This window comes from Elephas maximus, chromosome 13, assembly GCF_024166365.1.
Source record: "Elephas maximus indicus isolate mEleMax1 chromosome 13, mEleMax1 primary haplotype, whole genome shotgun sequence".
Taxonomy (NCBI): domain Eukaryota; kingdom Metazoa; phylum Chordata; class Mammalia; order Proboscidea; family Elephantidae; genus Elephas; species Elephas maximus.
The window spans coordinates 104,910,485-104,937,656 of NC_064831.1; the positions used below are offsets into that span (position 1 = coordinate 104,910,485).

General features: G+C 42.0%; 1 protein-coding gene across 1 annotated transcript in view; it reads right to left on the bottom strand.

Moving 5' to 3' along the window:
• The window catches only part of OCA2 (OCA2 melanosomal transmembrane protein), a 454,916-nt gene that overhangs the window by 288,855 nt on the left and 138,889 nt on the right, over positions 1–27,172 (bottom strand). The window contains exons 16-18 of the mRNA XM_049905844.1: positions 24,065–24,197; positions 2,139–2,286; positions 610–667 (exon numbers count right to left, since the gene is read on the bottom strand). Coding sequence (XP_049761801.1) covers positions 610–667; positions 2,139–2,286; positions 24,065–24,197 — 339 coding nt within the window. The remainder of the gene's footprint in view (positions 1–609; positions 668–2,138; positions 2,287–24,064; positions 24,198–27,172) is intronic.

Here is a 27,172-nt window from a genome sequence, read left to right on the forward strand (position 1 = left end):
GGGTCAGGCAGGTCAAAGAATGTTCCAGCACCATTTAGCTGATGTAAGTGGAGGTGACCCAAGTTATGCTTACTTTTTCTTCTGGGTGTTGGTCAAGTTTGCTCCTTTTGACTATCTGGGTTATTACGGTAAAATTCTTAGTTGCTTCTCCCTCCTACATCTTCCCAGGCCTGTTCCTCCTGGGGCACAGAGAGGTACACAGTCTGCTCTCTCATTCATGGCCCAAACAACCCAATCTAGCGAGGCAAGCCAACTGCATGTGAGAGAAACCCCCAGAGAACATGTTACCCACCAGGACACAACTCTCCTGGGTCATGGGAAGACTGATTGACAATCACATCTCATGTTTCCTATAGTGTCTTGAATATTTGCCTGAGAGTATCTTAGAGCATAACCATTTAACTTCTTGATTTCCTAACAAAATGGCCCTACCATGTATGGAAAACATTTCTCCCCATTAACTCAAGAAAATAAGCTATGTCTTGTGTACAACTACAGGAATAAAGAGGAAAATAACTTTCAGTTGTAACTTCCTGTGGGTAAAGAAAAGGGATCACCCTCTTCTCTAGGAGCTAAGTCAGAAATCCCAGAGAAGAGAGCACACAGTACCTTCTTTTGCAGCTCCTGAATGTTGGTCTCCCAATTTTTATCTTCTTGTGAAATTTGTCTAAAAGAGAAGCCGTCAAACTCATTATTTCCCCAATTATTTCAAAGAGGGAGATTGCCAGGGCAGTGTCACTGCGCTTCCTGTCCTGCCCTGTCCTAGAGCCACCTACTGAGGGACACTGATTAGATATCCTCAAAGCCCTGTGCTGGGAGAAGCAGTGCTGAAATCTAAAGGATATTGAATACATTCCAGACAATTCTCCCCCACCCTTTAATTTACAGGAATCTTTTCCTTTAAGGGAAGCTTAAAAAAAAAAAAAAAAAAACCCAAAACTGGGTTTTTCTTCTTTTCCTTTACAGGAAGCTTTTCCTTTGCAGGCCTATGCTGTTTGTGGTAGACTGCTGCTTGTCCACAGCCTGTGCCTCGCCCTCCCTCCCCACAGCCTGAGGAAAGCCAGTGTGCCTCCCTGGCTTCTGGGGATGGACCTGGATAATGGAGTAAGCCTGGCCTGGGCAGAGCTGAGCCATGCCTCTCTAGAGCTCTTGGCCTTTTCTCACACTAGAAGGCCATGAGGAAGCCAGCTGCATGACCCCTCACTCCATGTCCTCCTGTGGGCACACTGCATCACAGCATGCTTTCAGCCCACTGGTTCCTGCTCTCCTGAAGGAGGTTATGATTTCAGCAACATCAGTCCTTCTCTGTTTTACAAAGATCCTACCCCCGACGGACTTCTCGGTTCCACCCAGCTTCTAGCTCTGTTGTAGACACAATTCTCCAGCATCGCTCAAAGACATGAAACAAAAACATGTGTCTTATTTTTTCCCACCAGTTTCTTGAGCAAAGGCAGGTTGGAGCTCAGCATCTTGTTCTAGTGGGAAAAACAAACTTAACAATTTACTGATGACCTTTAAGTTTCAGCTTGCCAGGAAATGAAGTTAGTAAGACTTGTGTACTCTTCTAGCTCCTTGAAAACAAACTCGTTTGCTGTCAAGTGGATTCGACTCATAGCAACCCTACATGACAGAGTATAACTGCCCTGTAGGGTTCCCTAGGCTGAAATCTTTGCAGGAGCAGATCACCAGGTGTTTTCTCCCTCGGAGTCCCTGGTGGGTTCAAACCACAGACCTATCAGTTAGTAGCTGAACACTTAACCATTGTACCATAGGTCTCCTTGAAAATAAACTGCTGGGACATTGTTTTGTTAGTTTGTGGCATTGTTTTTTTAAGTTCTTGTTATACAACTGTTCTGTGCTGAGCTGGAGCTGTGGAGTGGGTAAGAGGGCAGATTAACCCCAAGCATTTCTTTTTCCTGGCTGGATAACCTGGACAAGGTGCTTAAGCTCTCTGAGCCTCTGCTTTCTTGACTTCAAACTGGGGATAATAGCAATGTCCACCCCACAGGGCTAGTGTGAAGATTAATAAAATGTGCCATCAACGGCTGGGCGGCACCTAAAACTTACTCGCTAATGTGCAGACCAGGGTTACAACTATGTGTTTTGGGGCACTCTGAAGGAAAATCATTCTACCTCACCTGTGGAAGGTGTGCAGCCTCCAGGCCAGCAGCTGCTCCAGCGCCTGCACCTTGCCCAGGAGCAGGCCGCGTACCGCGGTCTCCTCTCGGCTGGCTGGGCTGATGCGCTGCGCAGTCAGACGCCACACGTGGATCTCATGCTTCAGCTCTGCAGAGAAAGGGAACTGCAGACATGAGTGGACACCATCCTGCCCACCCCACCTCCTCACCCCTACAAGAACAGGAAGCAGCACCTGATGGGTGCAGTAAACTCAAAACCTTAGGTTCTTAGTGTTTGTTCATTGTAGGGAAAACTAAGAGACAGGGCCTGACTTTAAGCATCACTATGGAAAAAAAGTGACACAATTCCAACTCTTCCACTGAAGAATAAATTCCTTTCTTGTGCAGACATGTGAATAACAGCACGCAACAACCTGTTTCCCTCCCAGGAAATTACTTATTGCAGCCAGTATTCAAGGTCCAAATTTTAGCCATAATCTGGAGATTACCTTTGATGGATTTCAGAAGCAAATCTAGCCAACACTGAAACTAAAAATGTAATTCTGGATAGGTGGGCCAGGGGCTCTGCAATAGGGCATTTGGTTAGAGGCAGGAGGTGGGAAAAGCCCTCCCTCCTCATCAGGCCCCCAAGCTGAGTTGAGTCTATGAAAGGACTTTATGACCAAGGCCATGGGTGAGAAGATTAAGGACAATCCTAATGAACTGCTGAAATTAATAGAGTGAGGCAAATTTGAACCCGTGAATTGATTCAACACCTTATGACATACAACAGTAGGAATGAAATCAATTGTAAATTCAATGCTTTTTACAATCTTAAAATCTTGCATAAAAGTTTACCTTTAACCTTATTTTACCATTAAAATGTTGCATAAGCTTCTCAAAATATCCATTAAGAGGATATAAGGAAGCACAGTATTTTTATGAATTATCTATTGTGTGTAGCACACACACTACATATCACAAGAATTAAAGATGAATTTTGAAAACAACACTCTTTCCAACAGGGATGGAGGACTGGACCAGGTCAAGGCGGAGGCAAAGTGAGTCATGGTCCAGACAACTGAGCCAGACAGACTGCCAGGCCCACCCCTGAATAAATTCACATTGTGCACATGTACACGTGGACTCACGGAAAAGACAACATCTGTACATTTGAAGCCACCATGCATTCAATAAGCAACCCTGGTCACCTACAGTGTGGCTGAACCAGTGCAAATGCTGAGAAATAAAGATGGGCTAGGTGGACAGAGACCCCAAAGGAAGCAGGCCCAGACTGTGTCAGCTAGTACTTGCCTACCTCTACAGGCTCAGCCTCGCAAAGAGGAAAACTCTCTAAAAGTAAAACACACCACATGTTTTCATTAAGTATGGATGGATACTTTGTGGCTTACAAAATAATAATAATAAATCTTGGGTATAATTCAAAAAGGGGGGATGGGAAGGACAGCAACTTGTGAGGCAGCCTTCTGGAACCCCGGACAAGGAGACACCCTATAAGAACAGCAAGCAGAGCTGGGAGGGGATGGCTTCCAGAGGATACAGTGTCACCATTTCACCCAATGCCTCAAATCTGCTGACACGCAGGGGTATCATGGCAAGCCCATAAAGCACCAGAGGCTTTCCAGATATCCTTTAGATACACAGTGACGAAAGACCACCATTCCGAAGCAGCTGGTCAACCTTAAAGAAGCTGCACTCTAGCTCAGAGCAGCCCTGGTGCCACCCTGGGGGGGGCAGGCCTGCTGTACCCAGGCACCAGTGTATTTGTGTGTATGTATACGTACGTATGTGTATGCGTGCGTGTGTGTGTGCATGTCTGGATGTATGCGCGCACACATGCATGTGTGTGTGTGTGTGCTGTGTGCCCCACGAGCTGGGCTGGCGTCCCACACTCCCTAGACTCCTTCTGCAGGCCCAGTCTCACCAGTGGAGCCTCAATCCCCGCATGCACCCCAGAGCCTGTCTGCCCTCTAAAAAGGTTGGGCTAGTCTCTCAACTAAACCCACAGATTCACATACAAGCTGTGCACTTTTGTTTTCCTAATTGCAGACTGAAACACATCATCAACTATGAAAGAGTTTAATTGAGAGTGGTTTTGACTGGGATGAGCTCACAATTCACCTGATTCTCTCTCTCTCTGCTTCCCCTGCCCTTCCTCTGTCATTGCCCACACTGTCTTCTCTCCCAGGGTCTAAAACCATAGTCCCAACTGGCTCCTTGAGATTTCCCCATAGACCTGTGCTACACCCTCACAGTTAACCATGTCACCTTCTCCCACAAAACTCTCTCTTCCCCTTACTAATTTCTGCGATGGCATCATTGTTCTCCCAGGTACGCAAACTTGAATGGTCACTTTGGTCTTGCCAAAGGCATTCTCCTCTACATTTTTGCATGAACATTTGTTGAACATTTAATAACTGTATGATACCATGTTAGATGCTACAGGAGAAAAATAAATTGATAAGTGGCAATGGTGGGCCTCCATCAAGCCAGAAAGAGATACAAAACATGCATAAATAAATGCGACCCAGAGCAATACCAGGCCATAAGGGTAGTTCAGGATATATCGCACAGCTCTCACCATGTGCACTGGTCCCTGCCCCAGGCCACGGCTTCTCCAGGCCTTCATCCCCTCATACTTGTGCATTCTGATTGCTCCTTAGCAAACTTTCACTGGAGTCGTGTCTGACCAATGCTTATCCTATTTGTCTACCTATCTATTAATTATCTATCTATCCATATATTATCTATCCATCCATATATTAGCTACCTATCTGTCTATATCTATCTACCTAACCTCTATCTATCCATCTATCATCAATCTATCAATCACCTATCCATCTATTACATATCTACCAAGTATCTATCCATCTATTACCTACCTGTCATCTACTCATTTATTCATCTCTTATCTCTCTACCCATTTATCTATTCGTCTATTTTCCTTCTTTAAAATATCTCGTGGTCCCATGGCCTGCAGAATAAATCTCTTCAGGGAAGACTCAAGACCTTGAAATGGTGAGCACCAGCATGGGTGCTGATCCTGCTTTCAAGCTTCAGCACCATGCTTGGCCATGCTGGCCCCGACCAACAGTGTCCTCATGTCTCACCTCTGCCTCACTGATTACCACCAGCCTCTTGTTGCCTGAGTTTCTCACTCAGGCAAAGACACTGCTGTGTGGTGTGTGCTCTCTCACCAGAGATGCAGGTTGCTAGAGGAGTCTGGAGCAGGGCCATCTAGCTCAGACTTAGGACTCTCAGAGGAAGAATCCCAGAGAACGAATGAGGTGCCTGCAATGAATGAGGCCTTTGGAAAACATGTTGCTAGCCAATCTAACAGGGAGGATGAGGCAGAAAGCTCCAGGAAGAGCAAACAGCACATGCAAAGGCCTAAAAATAAGTGAACACATATTCGGGAAAAAGAAAGAAGTGGGAAGGAAAGGCTGGAGAGGTCAGTAAGTGCAGACCAAACATGACATTACAAGCCTTTCACTGAACTTGGGCTTGGTCTTAATATAAGGCAAAGACATACGTGATGGTTAAGATTGTGTGTCAACTTGGCTGGGACATGATTCTCAGTGTTTTGGCAGTTGTATAATGTTGTGATCACTTCCCTGTTGAAATCTGATATGTGATCACCCCCACGATGGAATCTGCTGAATGGTAACAGCAGCGGTAGGGCCTTTGGCAGCTCACTGCTTCCTCAGCCTTCATCTCTCTGCCTTCCACCACCTACTTTCTTCCTGCTTGCCTTGCAAAGGTTGTTGGCTTGTTCTGCATCCAGCAGTTGTCTCTTGCCTGACCTCTGGTTCTTGGGACTTGAGCTAGCAGCTTACCTAACCGTCTTGGAATTCGCCGATCTTCATGGCCTATGAACAAGAGTTCTGCTTCCTATCCTGCCTGTCTTGGGTTCGCCAGGCCCTGCAGCTAAGTGATTCAGGAGAAACCTTGCAGTCTTCCCTGCTGTCCTTGAGGATTCCTCAACCATCACAACCAGTGAGCAGGTTCCCTGCTCTCCGACCCGCTCATCTTGGGTTCACCAGCTTCTGCGGCTCTGTGAATTGGGAAAGGACTCTATCCTGATCCAAGGACTTGGGGCGTTCCAACCCCTACAATCGCGTGAGCTGTTTCCTTAATATAAATCTCTCTATATATATATTTATAAATATGCCTATTCCCAAGAAAGGTGATCCAACTGAATGTGGAAATTACAGAACAATATCGTTAATATCACACACAAGCAAAATTTTGCTGAAGATCATTCAAAAGCGGCTGCAGCAGTATATTGACAGGGAACAGCCAGAAATTCAGGCTGGTTTCAGAAGAGGACATGGAACCAGGGATATCATTGCTGATGTCAGATGGATCCTGGCTGAAAGCAGAGAATACCAGAAGGATGTTTACCTGTGTTTTATTGACTATGCAGAGGCATTCGACTGTGTGGACCATAACAAACTATGGATAACACTGCAAAGAAGGGGAATTCTAGAACACTTAATTGTGCTCATGAGGAACCTGTACATAGATCAAGAGGCAGGTGTTCGGACAGAACAAGGGGATACTGACTGGTTTAAAGTCAGGAAAGGTGTGCATCAGGGTTGTATTCTTTCGCCATACCTATTTAATCTGTATGCTGAACAAATAATACGAGAAGCTGGACTATATGAAGAAGAATGGGGCATCAGGATTGGAGGAAGACTCTTTAACAAGCTGCCTTATGCAGGTGACACAACCTTGCTTGCTGAAAGTGAAAAGAACTTGAAGCACTTACTAATGAAGATCAAAGACCACAGCCTTCAGTATGGATTACACCTCAACATAAAGAAAACAAAAATCCTCACAACTGGACCAATGAGCAACATCATGATAAACGGAGAAAAGATTGAAGTTGTCAAGGATTTCATTTTACTTGGATCCACGATCAACAACCATGGAAACGGCAATCAAGAAATCAAAAGACGCACTGCATTGGGCAAATCTGCTGCAAAGGACCTCTTCAAAGTGTTGAAAAGCAAAGATGTCACCTTGAAGACTAAGGTGCGCCCGACCCAAGCCATGGTATTTTCAATCGCATCATATGCATGTGAAAGCTGGACAATGAATAAGGAAGGCCAAAGAAGAGTTAATGCCTTCGAATTGTGGTGTTGGCGAAGAATATTGAATATACCATGGACTGCAAAAGGAAGGAACAAATCTGTCTTGGAAGAAGTGCGGCCAGAATGCTCCTTAGAGGCAAGGACGGTGAGACTGCGTCTTACATACTTTGGACATGTTGTCAGCAGGGATCAGTACCTGGAGAAGGACATCATGCTTGGCAGAGTACAGGGTCAGCAGAAAAGAGGAAGACCCTCAACAAGGTGGACTGACACAGTGGCTGCAACAATGAGCTCAAGCATAACTATGATTGTAAGGATGGCGCTGGACCGGGCAGTGTTTTGTTCTGTTGTGCATAGGGTCACTATGAGTCAGAATCGACTCGACGGCACCTAACAACAACAACAACATATATATTTATATGCATTACCAGTTTTGCTTCTCTAGAGAACCCTGCCTAAGACAATATACAAAATTTAAAGTAAGCTAATGACGTGATCATTTTTTACAAGAAAGAAAACTACATGCTGATATCACTAATGAACACAGTTACAAAAAATTTATGTAAAATTTTAGCAGACCCAATACAACAATGTTATGAAATAGGTAAAACATTATGACCAAGTGGGGTTTATCACAGTAATCCAAAATTGGTTTAGCATTTGAAAAATCAATGTGATTTACAACATTAATAAATTAAAAATAAAATTCTTACGATCATCTCAATAGAAGCAGGAAAATCATTTGATAAAATCAAATATGCATTCCTAACAAAAAAAAATTTTTTTCAGCAAATTAGGAATAGAAGGAAACTCCCTCAACCTGATAAAGAGCATCTACATCTGATATCATACTTAATGGTGAAAAACTAAATACTTTCCACTAAGATCAAGAACAAAATAAGTATTTCTGCTCTTACCACTTCTAAAAAAAAAAAAACTAGTCACCATTATACTAGAGGTGCTAGCCAGTGTAATGAAGCAAGAGGAAGATATAAAACTCATGAAACTAGAAAGGAAGAAGTAGTTTTGTCTTTAATCATATATGACATGATCACCTATGTATAAAACCCAATTTAATCAATAACATAGCTATCAGAACTCATAACAAAGTTTTGCAACATTGCAATATATAAGATCAATATACAGAAATCAATTGTTTTCTATATATAATAATAAAGAGTTGGAAATTGAAATTAAAAAATACTTAACGTAGCTTCAAAAATATGAAATACATAGAGATAACCTTGATAACAGATGTACAAGCCCTTTAAAATGAAAGCTATAAAGCACTGCTGAGACAAATTAAGGAAGACCTAAATATATGGAGAGATATATCTCATTCCTTAGTCGAAAATACTCAAAATTTTTAAGATTCCGGTTCTACCGAAATTGACCTATAGAGTCAGTGCAAATCCAATAAAAATCCCAGCAGGATTTTTTTTTTTTTTTTGCAGAAATCAACTAGCTTATTCTAAAATTTATATGAAAATTCAAAAATTTATATGAAAATTCAAAGTAGCTAGGATGACCAAAACAACTTTTAAAGAGGAGAACAAAATTGGTGGACAAATGTTACCCAACTTCAATGCCTATTAGGTAGTACTGACATCAAGACAGACAAACAGATCAATGTAAGAATACAGAGTCCAGGATTAGACTCATATATTCACGAACAACTAATTTTTGACAGCGATTCAAAGGCAAATCAGAAAAGGAAGGATAACCTTTTCAATGAATGGTATGGAAACAGATATCCACGTGCAAACAAAGAAAGTCAGTCCATATCCTGGACCAGGTACGAAAGTAATTCAAAATGAACCATGGACCTAAATGTACAAACTAAAGCTATAAAACTTCTAGAAGTAAACATAGGGGAAAAAGTTATAACCTTGCATTTGGAAAAGATTTCTTACATACAATAGCAAAAGAATAACTCGAAAAAAATTGATAGGCTGAATTTCATCAAAATTAAACACTTCTGCTCTTTGAAAGCCATTGTTAGGATGGTGAAAAGATGAGCCGAAGTATGAAAGAAAATATCTGCACAGCTTGAGTGTGATAAAGGACTATATCCAGAATACATAAAGAAGTATCAAAATTCAATAATAAAGAAATAACCTCCGCCGTCCCCGCCAAATAAATGGACAGAAGGTTTTAATACATATTTCACCAAAGAAGACATATGGATGTCAAATAAGCATAAGAAAAGATGCTCAACGTCATTAGTCATTACGGAAATGCAAACTAAAGCCACATTGAGATGTCACTATACTCCCATCCCTTCCATTAGAATGCCTAAAATTAAGAAAACTGACAATAACAAGGATTGGCAAAAATGTGGAGGAAATGGAACTTTCAAACATAGCTGATGGGAGTGGTAAAATGGTACAGCCACTTTAGATTTGTTTTGGGAAACAGTCTGGCAGCTTCTTAACAAGTTAAAAATAACTCATATACATTTACCCATGAGAAAAGAAACCATATGGCCATGCAAAGATTTTTGCACAAAAGTTCAACAACAGCTTTATTTGTAATAGCCAAAAACTGAAAATAACCCAAGTATTCATCAACAGGTAAATAGATAAACATATTATTGCATATCCACACACTGGAATATTACTCACCAATAAAAAGGGATAAACTATTGATACATACCACAACATGGGTCAATCTCAAATTATGCTCAGTATAAGAAGTCAGGCAAAGCAGAGTAATACGGTATGATTCCATTTATATCGTCATTGTTCTAAGTGCTGTCTAGCCAGTTCTAACTCATAGTGACCCTATATACCACAAAACAAAATCATTGCCCAGTCCTGCGCCATCCTCACAATCATTGTTATGCTGGAGCCCATTGTTCCAGCCACTGTATCAATCCATCTCCTTGAGGCTCTTCCTCTTTTCTGCTGACCCTGTACTTTACCAAGCATGATGCCCTCCTCCAGAGACTGATCCCTCCTGAACAACATGTCCAAAGTATGTAAGATGCAGTCTCGCCATCCTTCCTTCTAAGAAGCATTCTGGTTGTACTTCTTCCAAGACAGATTTGTTCGTTCTTTTGGCAGTCCATGGTATATTCAATATTCTTCACCAGCACCACAATTCAAAGGTGTCAATTCTGCTTTGGTCTTCCTTATTCATTGTCCAGCTTTCACATGCATATGATGTGATTGAAAATACCATGGCTTGGGTCAGGAGCACCTTAGTCTTCAAGGTGACATCTTTGCTCTTCAACACTTTGCAGTAGATTTGCCCAATGCAATGTGTCTTTTGATTTCTTGACTGCTGCTTCCATGGCTGTTGACTGTGGATCCAAGTATAATGAAATCTTTGACAACTTCAATCTTCTCTCCGTTTGTCATGATGTTGCTTATTGGACCAGTTGTGAGGATTTCTGTTTTCTTTATGTTAAGGTGCAATCCATACTGAAGGCTGCGGTCTTTGATTTTCATCTGGCATTCTCTGCTTTCAGCCAGAATCTGTCTGACATCAGCAATGATATCCCCGGTTCCACGTCCTCTTCTGAAACCGGCCTGAATTTCTGGCAGTTCCCTGTCGGTATACTGCTGCAGCTGTTTTTGAATGATCTTCTGCAAAATTTTGCTTGCGTGTGATATTAATGATATTGTTCTATAATTTCCACATTTGGTTGAATCGCCTTTCTTAGGAATAGCCAAAAATATGGATCTCTGCCAGTCAGTTGGCCGGGTGGCTGTCTTCCAAATTTCTTGGCATAGACAAATAAGCACTTGCAGCGCTGCATCCGTTTGTTGAAACATTTCAATTGATATTCCATCAATTTCTGGAGCCTTGTTTTTTGCCAATGCCTTTAGTGCAGCTTGGATTTCTTCCTTCACTACCATGGGTTCCTGATCATATGCTACCTCTTGAAATGGTTGAACATCGACCAACTCTTTTTGGCATAATGACTTTGTGCGTTCCTTCCATCTTCTTTTAATGATTCCTTCGTCATTTAATATTTTCCTCATAGCATCCTTCACTATTGCAGCTTGAGGCTTGAATTTTTTCTTCAGTTCTTTCAGCTTGAGAAATGCCGAGCGTGTTCTTCCCTTTTGGTTTTCTATCTCCAGCTCTTTGCACGTGTCATTATAATATTTTACTTTGTCTTCTACAGATGCCCTTTGAAATCTTCGGTTTTTTTTATCATTTCTTCCTTTTGCTTTAGCTGCTTAAAGTTCATGAGGAAGTTACAGAGTCTCTTCTGACATCCATTTTGGTCTTTTCTTTCTTTCTTGTCTTTTTAATGACCTTTTGCTTTCTTCATGTATGATGCCCTTGATGTCATTCCACAACTCGTCTGGTCTTGGGTCATTAGTGCCCAACGTGTCAAACCTATTCTTGAGATGGGCTCTAAATTCAGGTGGGATATACTCAAGGTTGTACTTTGGCTCTCATGGACTTGTTCTAATTTTCTTCCATTTCATCTTGAACTTGCATATGAGTAATTGATGGTCTTTTCCACATTCGGCCCCTGGCCTTGTTCTGAATGATAATATTGAGCTTTTCCATCATCTCTTTCCAGAGATGTAGTAGATTTGATTCCTGTGTTCAAGTTGTCGTTGCCAGCATAGTAGACCATAAAAAATTGTCTAATTCAAAATGGCTGATACTAGTTCACTTCAGCTCACTAATGCCTAGAATATCGATGTTTATGTGTTCCATTTCATTTTTGACAATTTCCAATTTTCCCAGATTCATACTTTGTACATTCCTGGTTCTGATTATCAATGGATGTTTGCAGCTGTTTCTTCTCATTTTGAGTCATGCCACTTCAGCAAATGAAGGTCCCAAAAGGTTGACTCCATCCATATCATTAAGGTCGACCCTACTTTGAGGAGGTGGCTCTTCCCCAGTCGCCTTTTCAGTGCCTTCCAACCTAGAGAGCTCATCTTCTGGCACTATATCAGACAATGTTCCACTGGTATTCATAAGGTTTTCACTAGCTAATTCTTTTCAAAGTAGACTGCTGGGTCCTTCTTCCTAGTCTGTCTTAGTCTGGAAACTCAGCTGAAACCTGTCCACCATGGATGACCCTGCTGGTATCTGAATACCAGTGGCATAGCTTCCAGCATCACAACAACACGCAAGCCCCACAGTACAACAAACTGATATATATATTTATATAATACTCTGTAAAATGTTAATTAATCTATAGAATGGAAAGTATATCAGAGGTTGTCTAGGGTATGTCAGGGAGGGGAGGGAAGGAGAGATTACAGGACAAAAGGAAGCTTTGGGGAGTAATGAATGTGTTCATTAGCTAGATTGTGGTGATGGTTTCATGGGCATATATACAAAAAGTACCAAACTATACACTTTAAATATGTGCAGTTTAATGTTTGTCAATTACGCCTTAGTAATACTGTTTTAAGGAGCCCTGCTGGCATAGTGGTTAAGTGCTCAGCTGCTAATCAAAAGGTCAGCATTTCAAACACACCAGCCGCTCCATGGGAAAAGATGTGGCAGCCTGATTCCGTAAAGATTACAGCTCTGGAGACCCTATGGGGCAGTTCTACTCTGTCCTATAGGATTGCTGTAAGTCTGAATTAACTCAATGGCAACGCATTTGGTTTTTGGTTTTTATGCTGTTTTGCAAGTACTCCATATTAATCTAATAGTAAAGGAAGTATCTAATCAAAATTTCTACCAATAACCATCCTCTCCTCTAACTGTGAAATTCTGGCAGTTGATGCCAGAGTGAAGTCTAGACAAGAAGAGATATTTAATGGTCTAATTTAAAGGCATTTGACAAATAGTATCTACTCAATTCCCACCTATGGAGGTATCAGTGTTTACCTCAGGAAGACAAGAGTGGATGGCAGTGGAAACAGCAAACAAGGAGGTAAGTCCTTGCAACACACAAAGTCTCTCAAAGACCCACAATAGGAGATTCACCATGGGGGAAATATGTTGCTGAGATTACCTAGAGTAACATTTCACAGACAGTCACATCAAGAGCTTCATTAACTTCTAAAAGATAGAGTTGGTAAATAAAACACAGGCTGTTCATATAGAAAAAGAGTCTGATGCTTTTCTTTATCCATAGACACAGGAAAACATAAACAACAAAACTCCAGCAGAGAAAATCATTTGATTTCATCACAATTTAGAATCAAATGGCTTGAGCCTCACAAGGTGAAAGCGTTCAATTTAATTACATGAACCAAGGGTTCATACTTCATTAGGCAGGCATAATGGGCTTAAACAGAATGACCCACTGTGAAAGCTCACAAGAGGCTGATGTATACACCAGAGAGCCCATCAATATGCTATGTACTATCAATATGGAAACCCTGGTGGTATAGTGGTTAAGTGCTACAGCTGCTAACCAAAAGGTCAGCAGTTCAGATCTACCAGGCACTCCTTGGAAACTCTATGAGGCAGTTCTACTCTGTCCTATAGGGTTTCTATGAGTCAGAATCAACTCAACAGCAACGGATTTGGGTTTTTTTGGTTTATCAATATGGTAGAACTAGAATGAGCCTAGCAATTGAACTACTTGTATACACAGTTAATATTTTCTCCCTCTACAGGCAAATCTAAGGTCCCTGGGTGACACGAGTGATTCGTGGTTCAAACCTACCCAGCAGCACCACAGAAGGAACACCCGGAGATTTGCTTCTATAAAGACTAAGGCCAAAAAAATGCAGTTCTATTCTGTATCACACTGGGTCGCCATGAGTCAGAATCAACTTATCAGCAATGGGTTTTTTTAGTTTTCTTGTAGACAAATCTAGTTGGAAATCAGTCAAAAAGTTGCTTGCTATGCATGGACTCAGTCCAAAGGAGATTTCCCTGGATAATCCTAATGGCCTGACGCACTCACTGTCACTAGGGGACAAGCTGACCATGGGGACCAGAGAACTTCCATTCACTCAGCTCTACATGCATTTCGAAGAGGCTTATGATTTGTATGACACTGTAGTCATCGTGGAAGATACAAAAACAAGGAAGGCACCATTCTAGTCCTCAAACTCACACTCAAAGAAGGAAGACAAAACCTATTCAATGGAGAAAAAGGCTGTGGGGCAGAGAGGAGAGGCCACAACCAGGGTGGGGATCCTGGCCAGAGAGGAAGGCCCACTGGAAAAAGTATGGCTCTTTGGTCATCTTTCTGAATTGCTATATGCCCATCCCTCTTCTCTTAATACATCCTTTCTACGGATGGGATATATTGGGGTATACTGATGAGCCTACAGGCTTCAATGCACTACCCCGAAGGTCAAGCACAGTCCCCTGAGGGTCCCAGTCACCCAGACAAGGATGGGGTTTCTTCTTCACATGCCCTAGCCATCCACTTGCAGGGTGGTGCTTGTGGCGGTTGCTTTTGCAGATGGCTGAGCTCTCCCACCAGATGTGCACTTCTCATAAGCTTTTTCAGAAGCCTGCTTTCTGGTGCCCCCAGAGATGCTACCAGGGCTCCATGCAAAGATCAAAGACGTGCTCTTTCCTCCATAAACATGCAGGGCAAGATAGGAATCTGCATTGACAGAATCAAGGGCAAGTAAATGAGCTCAATAAATTGAATTCTAAAGCAGAGAAAGTTCATTAGGAGATGAAGACATCTCTCATGGTCACCACAGGGACCATGCATGTCTTGGTCTATTAGCAGCCAGGGGCTCTCTATATTTTATTAGTATTTGGTTTATTTTTATCTAAATACCCCAATGCAGACAAAGGTGTGGCAGCCGGGGCAGCAAGTGATGCCAGAGAGAACACATCAGTTAGATCCTAGGTCCAGCTAGGATGGAGCACTTCCTAAGCACTGGTCCCACAACTCAGTGTCCACTTTTGGCAATAACTCATCCCAGTGCCTAGAAAACATTTTAACCCCAAAGTGCTGCAGATAATATTTCAAGGTGAAACCTAAGGCTCCCAATCATCTGTTTGGGGCAGGTTTGAGCAAATCTTCTGAACTTCATGAAAGGAAGTCCCCACTTGAGGTCACTGAGCTAAACTCTCCCAACCATGTTACTCCAGAGTGCCTGAGAGACATCAGGAATAAGGACAGCAATGCAGCTGGGGAATTCTGCGGCCCATCTGGGTGCCAGCCAGTAGGGGACCTGTCAGATACACAACAGGTTCACAAAGCTCTCCCAACACCCATTTTAAGGTATTTCAGAATCAAAGATTAAGGAGAGAAATGGTCCCCTGCTGCTTCCTCCCTGGGGTCAATGTAGGTAGCTTCAGCGAAACCTGTTTCTGTGACCTTCACATCCATTTTCAGAACAAGGGGACTTGAACGGGAGGTAGGCTCTAAACACTCTCTTTGAGATGCCACTGATCAGCCCCTCAGCAGCGGAGACACTGCTGCTGAAAACCCAGCTTCATGCTGAGATTAACAGAGGAGCTTCAGGAAATCAATGTAAAGGAAACCTCGTAGCTGAAGTCCCCAGCTTCTAATTTTTGTTTATCAAAGACTTCTCTTCCTGAGAGTCTGGATTTTCTCTCATAACAGTTTTCCTGTGTACGTGAATTTTCCTTTGGGTCAGTGTGGGAACAGCAGATGGAAACCCTCAACAAATAGTTATTTTTAAAATATTTCAGGAGCTTTAAACGTCATTAGTTTTTTACTAAAGATCACAGAAATTTTTCCAGATTCAAAAATATTATGGCCAGTTACTTAGTGGAGGTATAAGCCTCCAGGTGGAACAAAATCAGTTTCTTATGAAAAAATACATGATATTTCAGAATAAATTTAGAAAGTGAATCATAAGTTCATTTCATTTCTATGTTAAACTATCTGAAAACAAAATTTAAAAACAATTCCATTTGCAATCGTGTCAAAAAGAATAAAACGGATAAATTTAACAAAAGAAGTGCAAAATTTATGCTCTGAAAACTACAAAACATTGTTGAAAGAAATTAAAGAATACCTAAATAAATGGAAAAACATTCCATGTTTATGAATCAAAAGACTTAACATTGTTAAGATGGCGATATAGGTAGTCCTCAACGTATGGCAGGGTTCCTTTCCAGTGACTCTGTCCTAAGTTGGTTCTGATGTAAATCTTTTTTTTTTTTTTAGTTTTCATTATTATTGCCTTTTATTATTATTATTATTATTTTATTATCAGTAGCTTTTCAAATCTGATCTTTATTTGTCTTTGGGGGTTAGAAACATTACACATAAACTTATAGATATATCTTAATACATACATACATAAAAAACACATGTATCATAAAAATTTACTCTGGGGATGAAATATAGCTGGAGGATCCTGGCATTTTGTCAGCTGTGGTGATGACTCCACTTGTGGAAGGTTCTGGATCATCTGGGCTATCCCTGGGAACGGGGATGGCGTTTCCAGTCAGAAGATTAGTGAGAGTTGTCTGCATGGTCCTTTCCTTTTTTTCTTCATATATTTCGCAGTAACATCTCACTGCTTCTGATTTTGCCTATCAACTTTAGCAAAGCAATCAGTGTTCAGCTCAATTTTTTCCAGCAAATGATGCAAATGATTTAGAAAACTAAATCTACACAGCAGTGTTTTGAACAGTAAATCATAAAACTCAACATCTGTGAGTGAACATCTGAAAACGAAACATCAGCAAATTATGTGCCGCAACACTATGTGCAGTACATATAACTAACGATAAAATGTACCAAATCATGTGCTGCAACGCTGTGTGCAGTACATATAACTAACGATAAAATGTACCAAATCATGTGCTGCAACGCTGTGTGCAGTACATATAACTAACGATAAAATGTACCAAATCATGTGCTGCAACGCTGTGTGCAGTACATATAACTAACGATAAAATGTACCAAATCATGTGCTCCAACGCTGTATGCAGTACATATAACTGACGATAAAATGTACCAAATTATGTGCTGCAACGCTGTGTGCAGTACATATAACTAACGATAAAATGTACCAAATCATGTGCCCCAACACTGTATGCAGTACATATAACTAACGATAAAACGTACCAAATTATGTGGTGCAACGCTGTGTGCAGTACATATAACTAACGATACAACGTACCAAATTATGTGCTGCAGTGCTGTGTGCAGTACACATAACTAACGATAAAATGTACCAAATTATGTGCTCCAATGCTGTGTGCAGTACATATAACTAACGATAAAACATACCAAATTATGTGCTGCAACGCTGTGTGTAGTACATATAACTAACGATAAAATGTACCAAATTATGCGCTGCAACGCTGTATGTAGTACATATAACTAATGATAAAAGGTACCAAATTATGTGCTGCAATGCTGTGTGCAGTACATATAACTAACGATAAAATGTACCAAAAAAAAAAAAAAAAAGACAGTAGTAAATGCAGTTTGTCGTAACTCGAGTACATCGTAAATCAGGGACTACTTATACTCCACAAACAGATTTAATGCAATCCCAGTCGACTTCTTTGTAGAAATTGACAAGCTTATTCTAACAGTCACATGAAATTACAAGGCACCCAGAGTAGACAAACAATCCTGAAAAACAAAAGTAGGAGAACTCACATTTCCCTATTTCAAAACTTACTATGAAGCAACGACGACTATCAAGACCGTGTGGTACTGGCACAAGGATAGACATACGTATCAATGGAATAGAATTTTGAGTCCAGAAATAAACCCATACATCTATCATCAACTGATTTTCAACAAGGGTGCCAAGACCATTCAATGGGGAAAGAATAGTCTCTTCAACAAATGGGGCTGGGACTGGATTTCCACATGCAAAAGACTGAAGTTGGATCCTGACACCATATACAAAAATTAACTCAAAATGGATCAAAGATCTATATGTAACAGCAAAAACTATAAAACTCTTAGAAGAAAATATATGGGTAAATCTTCATGACCTTTTATCAAAGGAAATATAAAATACATGACAAAGAATTAAGGATCCTTTAGTGGCAAACTTCCGTTTAAATAAGCCTATGAGGCAGAAAATGTACACAATAAACAAGCTTTAGATGAAGAGGCTAAGAAAGAGAACATTAGCTCATGTTGGCTGCTATTTGCTGCATTTGACAAGTTAGTGCCAGAAAAAAAAAAAAAAAAAAAACAAGCTCAGAAAATAACTGACTGGTCTGCACTTGGGTATAAAAGGAAAGAGAAAATACAGAAATTCAGAAGCTTGTAGGCTTGGAAGAGGCAAATCTTTCTCAACCTTAAATAATCAAAGACAAGATTTAGAAATGTTTTTATTTAAAATCCAACTACAAAGCAAGGATTAAATGAAGGGGATGGCTGGCACCTCCATTGTGAAAATATCTGAATGGATCACTGCACCACCCATAAATTCTTCCGATAGAGCGTGTGGGTGTGGCCCTCCTACAGAAGCCTGACAGGCTGTGAAGGGTCATACAATTAAGATGAAAGAGAAAGTATCTTGGAAAGAGCTGTGGGTACATACTGTCGCCTACTGCTGCAGGGAACCACAGAGCTAAAAGGCCAGTTAGGATTTTGAGGGCACTGTTTTTTTTTTGTACTGCCATAGAAATCATGAGAGGTCTATAAGCCTGTAACTGTTCAAAACTTACACCACCTTGGGCTCAACTTTCTAGAGGGAGGAGGCAGCTGACATGCTGTTCAACCCCACAGAGGTCATATCCCCATGTCTTCCAAAGATGTGGTAATGGAAGGACTTCCCAGAGAGCAGAGCCAAGGACCACAGGCACCATGAATCAGGAACCCTCCCAGGGATTAGAATTGGGGTCAGATCCCAGAAAGGGGCCTGCCACAGTCCATGTGTCCACTGCTACCCACCAGTGGCCACTGCATGTCTCCCGTTCTTCTTTTTTCCAAATGGGAGTCTGACTGTGGTCATCTGCCCTGCACCACAGCTGGAAAGTTGCATCAGGGGAGGGGTGGGGCTAGCAGTTAACATTTGCTATTTGTATCCATAGAGCTGTCCCTACCAGAAAGAAAACAAAACGGTTGCCATAGAGTCAATTCCGACTCATAGCGACCCTACAGGACACAGTAGAACTGCCCCCATAGGGTTTCCAAGGAGCAGCTGATGGATTCCAACTGCTGACCTTTTGGTTAGCAGCCCAGCTCTTAACCACTGTGCCACCAGAGCTGTCCCTAGGTGACGGAAACAGTTAAGCACTCAGCTACTAACTGAAAGGTTATTGGTTCTAGCCCACCCAGAGGCACCTCTGAAGAAAGGCCTGGTAATCTGTTTCCAAACAGGGAGCACAGCTCTACTCTGCACTACATGGGGTCACCAGCAGTTGGAAAAGACAAAACAAAACAAAAAACCCAAACCAGCGGCTGTTGTTTTACTTGTATTCACGTATGTGTATTATTTCTCAGTTCTCTCCGGATCAACGAGCTATAACCGGATGTTCCTCTGGTGAAGAACTACACCCACCAGAGAGCCCAGCCCCTGAAGATGCCACGACCCATGGGGGCTTGAGGCTGTTTGCTGCGGACAAGACGAGGGTACTTTGTGAGCAAGCAGCAGTATGAACTGAGTATTTAGCGACCAGAGGAGCAAGCTCTGGGGGTACTCGTGCTTTTCATCGCATATACCATGCTTTCCTCCTTTCTGGACACTGGCCTCTTGTGAGCACAAGTGGTATGTGTCACCTGTGGCCAGGGCACACAAGGGCCAGTGTGAACTGCAGCATCATCACACCTGGCCTGAAATTACTCTGGACACCATCACAGACCTGCTGAATCCAAACCTCCAGGGTGGTATTTGGGATTCATATGCACCCCGAAACTGGAAACTCGCATGTGCAAAGCAATCACCCCGCCTTTCCACAGCCAAGTCTTTATTTTATAGTTGGCCTTGGTGTTGTCATGGAGCTTCAGCATTCTCCAGGTTTTTCTCCTCCCACCATTCCTCACCACTTCCTCAAGCTTTTCTTCATTCCTGACTAAGGAACATTTGGACAATTTTCATACAGTTTTACTTATTTTCTATACCCTCTAAATCCATGTATTCCAAATTTATCTTAAGTTATGACTCTACCAGAGAGCATATTAACAACACAGGGTTCCCGGGGGTGGGGCCTGAAAGTCTATATATGTAACAACTGCCCCAGGTCACACAGAAGTACGAATGCGTAAATACAAGCTTGGATACACTAAATTAGGCGTGTGTGTGTGTGCGCGTGTGATTTTATTTCATTTTATCAGAATGGTTGATAATAAAACACTCTGAACACCTCTAACTGGTCAATGATAAAAGTGGATCAAGGTATCTTATTGCCAGGAATACCTAATCATTATAAAAAAGACAAACATAGATTAAATTTTTCTTCAAAAAAGGGAAGGAACAGGATGCTTTTAGTCTTTCACTTAATTACCAAGCTGAAAACAGGCTGCAAGATACTATGGGACTCTTTTTTTTTAATTGAGAAAGGAGTATTTCCTGCTCTGTAAACCACCAGGATAAGAAATCAGCAATTCTTGTAAAGACAGCATAATTTTCCTCCAAAAATGAATTAAACTAAATACCAGAGGGCCAGCCAGTCCTTTGAAGACAAAGTATTATAATGACATGTGCAAAAGCTGGAGATAGAAAACCAAAAGGGAAGAACATGTTAGGCGTTTCTTAAACTGAAAGAACTGAAGAAAAAAATTATGCTTCAAGCTGCAGTAGTGAAGGATTCTATGACAAAAATATTAAACAATGCAGGAAGCATCCAAAGAAGACAGAAGGAATACACAGAGTTATTACACCAAAACGAATTGGTCAGTGTTCAAACATTTCAAGAGGTAGTGTATGATCAGGAATCCATGGTACTGAAGGAAGAAGTCCAAGCTGCACTGAAGGCATTGGTGAAAAATAAGGTTCCAGAAATTGATGGAATATCAACTGAGATGTTTCAACAAACAGATGCAGCCCTGGAAGTACTCACTCATCTATGCCAAGAAACTTGAAAGACAGCTACATGGCCAACTGAATGGAAGAGATCCATATTTATGCCTATTCCTAAGAAACATGATCCAACCGAATCCAGAAATTATTGAACAATATCATTAATACCACGTGCAAGTAAAATTTTGCTGGAGATCATTCAAAACTGGCTGCAGCAGTATATCGACAGGGAACTGCCAGAAATTCAGGCCAGATTCAGGAGAGGACTTGGAACCAGGGATATCATTGCTGATGTCAGATGGATCCTGGCTGAAAGCAGAGAATACCAGAAAAATCTTTACCTGTGTTTTATTGACTATGCAAAGGCATTTGCCTGTGTGGATCATAACAACCTATGGATAACATTGCAAAGAACATGAATTCCAGAACACTTAATTGTGCTCATGAGGAAACTGTACATAGATCAAGAGGCAGTTGTTTGGGCAGAACAAGGGGATACTGAGTGGTATAAAGTCAGGAAAGGTCTGTGTCAGGGTTGTATCCTTTCACCATACCTATTCAATCTGTATGCTTAGCAAATAATCTGAGAAGCTCGACTATATGAAGAAGAACAGGGCATCAGGATTGGAGGAAGACTCATTAACAACCTACATTATGCAGATGATACAACCTTGCTTGATGAAAGTGAAGAAGACTTGAAGCACTTACTAATGAAGATCAAAGACCACAGCCTTCAGTATAGAGAAAAACAAAAATCCTCACAACTGGACAAATAAGCAACAACATGATAAACAGAGAAAAGATTGAAGTTGTCAAGAATTTCATTTTACCTGGATCCACAATCAACACCCATGGAAGCAGCAGTCAAGAAATCAAAAGACGCATTGCATTGGGTAAATCTGCTGCAAAAGACCTCTTCAAAGTGTTGAAGAGCAAAGATGTCACCCTGAAGACTAAGGTGCTCCTGACCCAAGCCATGGTATTTTCAATCACATCATATGCATGTGAAAGCTGGACAATGAATAAGGAAGACCAAAGCAGAATTGACACCTTTGAATTGTGGTGCTGGTGAAGAATATTGAATATACCATGGACTGCCAAAAGAATGAACAAATCTGTCTTGGAAGAAGTGCAACCAGAATGCTCCTTAGAAGCAACGATGGCGAGACTGTCTTACATATTTTGGACATGTTGTCAGGAGGGATCAGTCCCTGGAGAAGGACATCATGCTTGGTGAAGTACAGGGTTAACGGAAAAGAGGAAGACCCTCAGGGAGATAGGTTGACGCAGGGGCTGCAACAATGGGCTCCAGCATAACAACAATTGTAAAGATGACGCAGGACTCAGCAGTATTTTGTTCTGTGGTACATACGATTGCTATGAGTCAGAACCAACTCGATGGCACCTAACAACAACAACAACAAAGGGTCAGCCAGTCCTGCCCCTCAGGAAGCTTCATGGCACTGTTGCCAGAAGGGTTGCCCCCCTCTCCGCCAGTGTCTAGGCTGGGTCCTATTCACTGTGTCTACCCCATGCTGATGCCTCTCACCTCTCCAAAGCTGGCAATGACAGACAGAGTTGTTAAGTCTTTTTACTTACACATGCCCCTCCATCAGGATGAGGCTGAGGGGCCACGCAGCAACTCCTTGTAGCTTGATTTCATTAAAAGTAACATTTTTATATCCATACACACACAAAAAGAAAGAAAAAATTAGAAAAAACAACAAATTGCTGTCTAGTAATTCCTACTGAAAGCAACCCTTGTGTGTCAGAGTAGAACTATGCTCAGTAGGGTTTCCAGTGTCTGATTTTTCGGAAGTATATTGCCAGGACTTTCTTCTGAGGCATCTCTGGATGGACTCAGACCTGGATAGACTCAAACCACCAATCTTTCCCACCAATCTTTTGGTTAGCAGCCCAGTGCATTAACGATTTGAGCCACACAGGGACTTCTTTATATCCACAAGGGCAGTCCAATTCTTTGTGCATTTGGTCATTAAGTACTACCCAAAATAGTAGGTTCTGCTTACCATCCCATTTTTCTGGTAGCACTGACTACATGTTTTCATAACTAGAACAAAAATAGTCAAATTCTGAATAAGGCGAAAGCCACACATTAAAGGAAGGAAAATCTCCTCACATAATTACCACCTGACAATCTGAGTGTTGGCAAGAACACACACAAATCTCCAGCTATTCACACTGGAGTGGAATTTGATTATCTCATTAAAAATAAAGAAAACTGTAAAACACAAGGGTGGAGGAACAACATGGAATGAAAGAGACAAAAATAAAATCTATGCGCTTCATGGACTCTCAGACTTGCTGAGGACACCAGTCAGGCACTCCACAGGAAGTCGCAGAGGAAGGAAAAGCATCATCACCTGCTTCAGCCAATCCAGAGGCAGCTGTTACCCAGCAACCCTCACAGCACCCACATCTGGACCTCAACAAGACTGGCTGCTCTTCCCCAACTAATCCAGTTCTCCTACTGTATCTGAATCAGTACTGTTCACAGGAAAATGCCTACTAAAATGTTTCTGTGAGAGAAATGCAAAGCAATAAAAAAAAAAAAAAAAGGCAATAAGACAGCTGCAATTCCCCTTGCTGACTGGTGCCTCCCCAAAGTGCTTTTGATTGGCAAGGGCAGGATTATATTACCAATTTTGTAATCACATTTAATGGGCAAACTACTACATGATTCTGGACCACTACAACAGAGGTGTTATTTACATTGTAGGCTGTGTTTTTATGACGTCATGGTGTTTCAGTTGATAAAGGGGCTATCACTTCCCCCATCTCACTTGTGAGAGAACTGTAGAGACATGGCTTATGAATTTAAACTCCCCAAAGTCACAGCAGACAGAGTAGATGGGCATCCCAACAGCCCACATCTCCCAAAGTTCTGAGGGTGATGACTCCTCCTACCTTTTGTGAGAACTTGCCCTGGAAACATAAGGTCATGGCAGTGAGCTCTGAGGAGGAATGAAGAGGGGCCGATACTCACCTACAATCTCACTAGGCTCTTTGTTGTAAAGCTTTTTGTTCCAGTATAGGAGCCTGAGGAAGGGGAAGGAGGCCAGGAGGACGAGGCAGATCCCTACAAACATGTGTGCCGTGAATCCTGCAAAGTCCAGGCCCTGCAAGTGCAAAAGGGGGTGAGACGGAGCAGGGGCCAGGGTAAGCTGAGGCAGAGGTAGGAGGGTACCAGGGTGAGGGGGGTACCTGCACCCGGGCTTAGAGAGAATGTGCTCTACCTAGGATTTTGAAAAGCTTAAGGTTTTTTTTGTTTCATGTTGAAAAACTAATTCTTACAAGCAACCTTAGGAAGAAAACAGGCAATTCCATCTGATTTTCACCTTGGTTCAGTCTGCTGCCACCACAGGCTGGCACATTCTCCATGATGAATGGATGGGAAAGACTAAGGAGACAACACATAAAAACACCCAGCTTAGATCCCTGCCTTGGATGCTGAAAGGTTGTCCCCCACCTGGGAAGGACAGCCGTCCAGGGTGCCAAGAGGTCCTGGGGCTGACTCTGACTCCTGGCAGGGCCCTTTCATACACCTGCCCTCCTCTCCTGTGCCTGTCTCTGGCCTGCCTTTGGGGTTGGGTAAAACTACAGTTAGGTTGACGTGTCAGGGGATGAATCCACAGGAGCAGAAGCAGTTAGGTTTGGTTCTCTCATCCCTTTCATGCCTCCCCAATAAAGGTGACTGGCTGGGAGGACGTGACTCTTTCCTGCAGCATACCAGCATTCAAATGCCACAGAATGAATCAGACAAAGTGGCAAGCACGGCACTGTGCACTGGGGAGGGGTGCACACAAGGGGAAGTTCTCTGGAGACGTTAGTGAGGACCTCAAGTGGCACTAGGTGGGGGTCAGAAAGACACCTTCAAAGGCCTTGGCTGCAAGAAGTAACTCTATGAACTGTTGGGTATTAAAATTCAGTTATTTCTCCCCTCATTTCTAGAAAATAATCTGAAATCACTTTGGTATTTCTAACGATACAACCCATCTAGAAATCCTGACCAATCAACTTGAGTCAGTTTTCGGGCTTACCGACGACATGCGGATAACCTAAACTTCTTCATCTCTCCCACATCAAATGGCTGCCCTTGAAAACCACATTGTAAACAAGGATGGAGCTAGAGGAACTCATTCACAGGTAGAAAGTGGGGGACGAAAACACAGAGAGATGGGCCTTGGGGAATGTTTTAAATTGTGTAAGAAGTCACCATTTTTCTGGTAGTTTTTCACTGAAGGTGCTACCTTAGACTTTGTGTTTATCTATAGAACTCATACCCCAAATATCTGGTTAATAAAAGCTTCACAATACTTGTAGGGATCCATGAAATGTTTTAATTTTTTCTAAAATCAGAGGTAAAAAGAAAAAAATGAACTCTTAGGTTGAATAAAATGGTTTAAAATATAGTATTAATGTATTTGTCTTTACACCAGCTCAGTCATGAAATACAATTGTTAATTTTTTTTTTTTACAAAGTGGCCTATTGGAACATAACTATAAAGTGTTGTCCCATTAGGTATGGCGGAGCAAGTGAAGAAAAAAACTGATGAGTAAATTAAAGGAAAAAAAGGTCTAAGGGGTCCTGGAAGTGCCTCCATAAAAAAATAATGTAGCACTGAGCAAACGTATACGGTTTCTATCAGTGTGGTAATGGGCAGATTTATGAAGTAAGAAAAAGGCAGAATGAAAAAATCCAAACTGATAACTTTAAGAAACAGGCAGAGGTACTGTGCTGTTGCTGCTCGTTGCCCTTGAGTCTTTCCACTCATGATGACTTCATGTGTGCAGAGCAGAACTGTCCCATAGGGTTTTCATGGCTGTTTTACCTTTCAGAAGCAAATCACAGGCCTGCCTTCCAAGGTGCTTCCGGGTAGGCTTGAAACAACAACCTTGTGGCTAGTAGTTGAGCACTTGTTCTTGTCAGGTGCTGTCAAGTTCCAACTCATAGTGACCCTATGTACAACAGAATGAAACACTGCCCAGTCCTGTGCCATCCTCACAATCATTGCTATATTTGAGCCCATCATTGCAGCCACTGTATCAATCCATCTTGTCGAGGGTCTTCCTTTTCTTCACTGACCCTCTACTTTTCCAAGCATGATGTCCTTCTCCATGGACTGGGCCCTCCTGATAACATGTCCAAAATACATGAGACAAAGTCTCACCATCTTCCCATCTAAGAAGCATTCTGTACTTCTTCTAAGACTGATTTGTTCATTCTTCTCGCAGTCCATAGTATTTTCAATATTTGTCGCTAATGCCATAATTCAAAGGCATCAATTCTTGTTTGGTCTTCCTTATTGTTTCTTCTCATTTTGAGTCATGCCACAGCAGCAAATGAAGATCCCAAAAGCTTTATCTACATCATTAAGGTTGACTCTACTTTGAGGAGGCAGCTCTTCCCCAGTCATATCCTGAGGAGGTCATCTTTCTGCACTATATTAGACAATGTTTTGTGCTCTCTGTAATATTTTCACTGGCCAATTTTTTCAGAAGTAGATCGCCAGCTCCTTATTCCCAGTCTGTCTTACTCTGGAAGTTCTGCTGAAACCTGTCCACTATGGGTGATCCTGCTGGTATGTGAAACACCAGCGGCATAGCTTCCAGTATCACAGCAACACGCAAGGCACTACAGTACAACAAACTGACAGACGAGTGGTGGAGTCAAGTGTTTAGTGGGATGCAAATATCTTCCCCTAAGACTCTTGGGCACATGGGTGTTCTACTGCTTTACCCACCTCTGTAATTTCCTAGAAGACTGCTCTCCTCAGCCATTCTCAGCAATAACCTCCCTCCTCCTCCACTATGCGTTTACGGCACCCTGGTGGCACAGTGGTTAAGAGTTATTGCTGCTAACAAAATGGTGGGCAGTTTGAATCCACCAGCCACTCTTTGGAAACCCTATGGGGCAGTTCTACTCTGTCCTATAGGGTTGTTATCAGTCACAATCAACTCAACTGCAATGGGTTTTGGTTTTTCATTTGCAGTAATGCAGAGCTTTCAGACAGCCTTTTCTTCCTGTAGTGTGGGGGTTCTTATACTGTACTGCTTTACCCACCTCTGTAATTTCCTAGAGGACTACACTCCT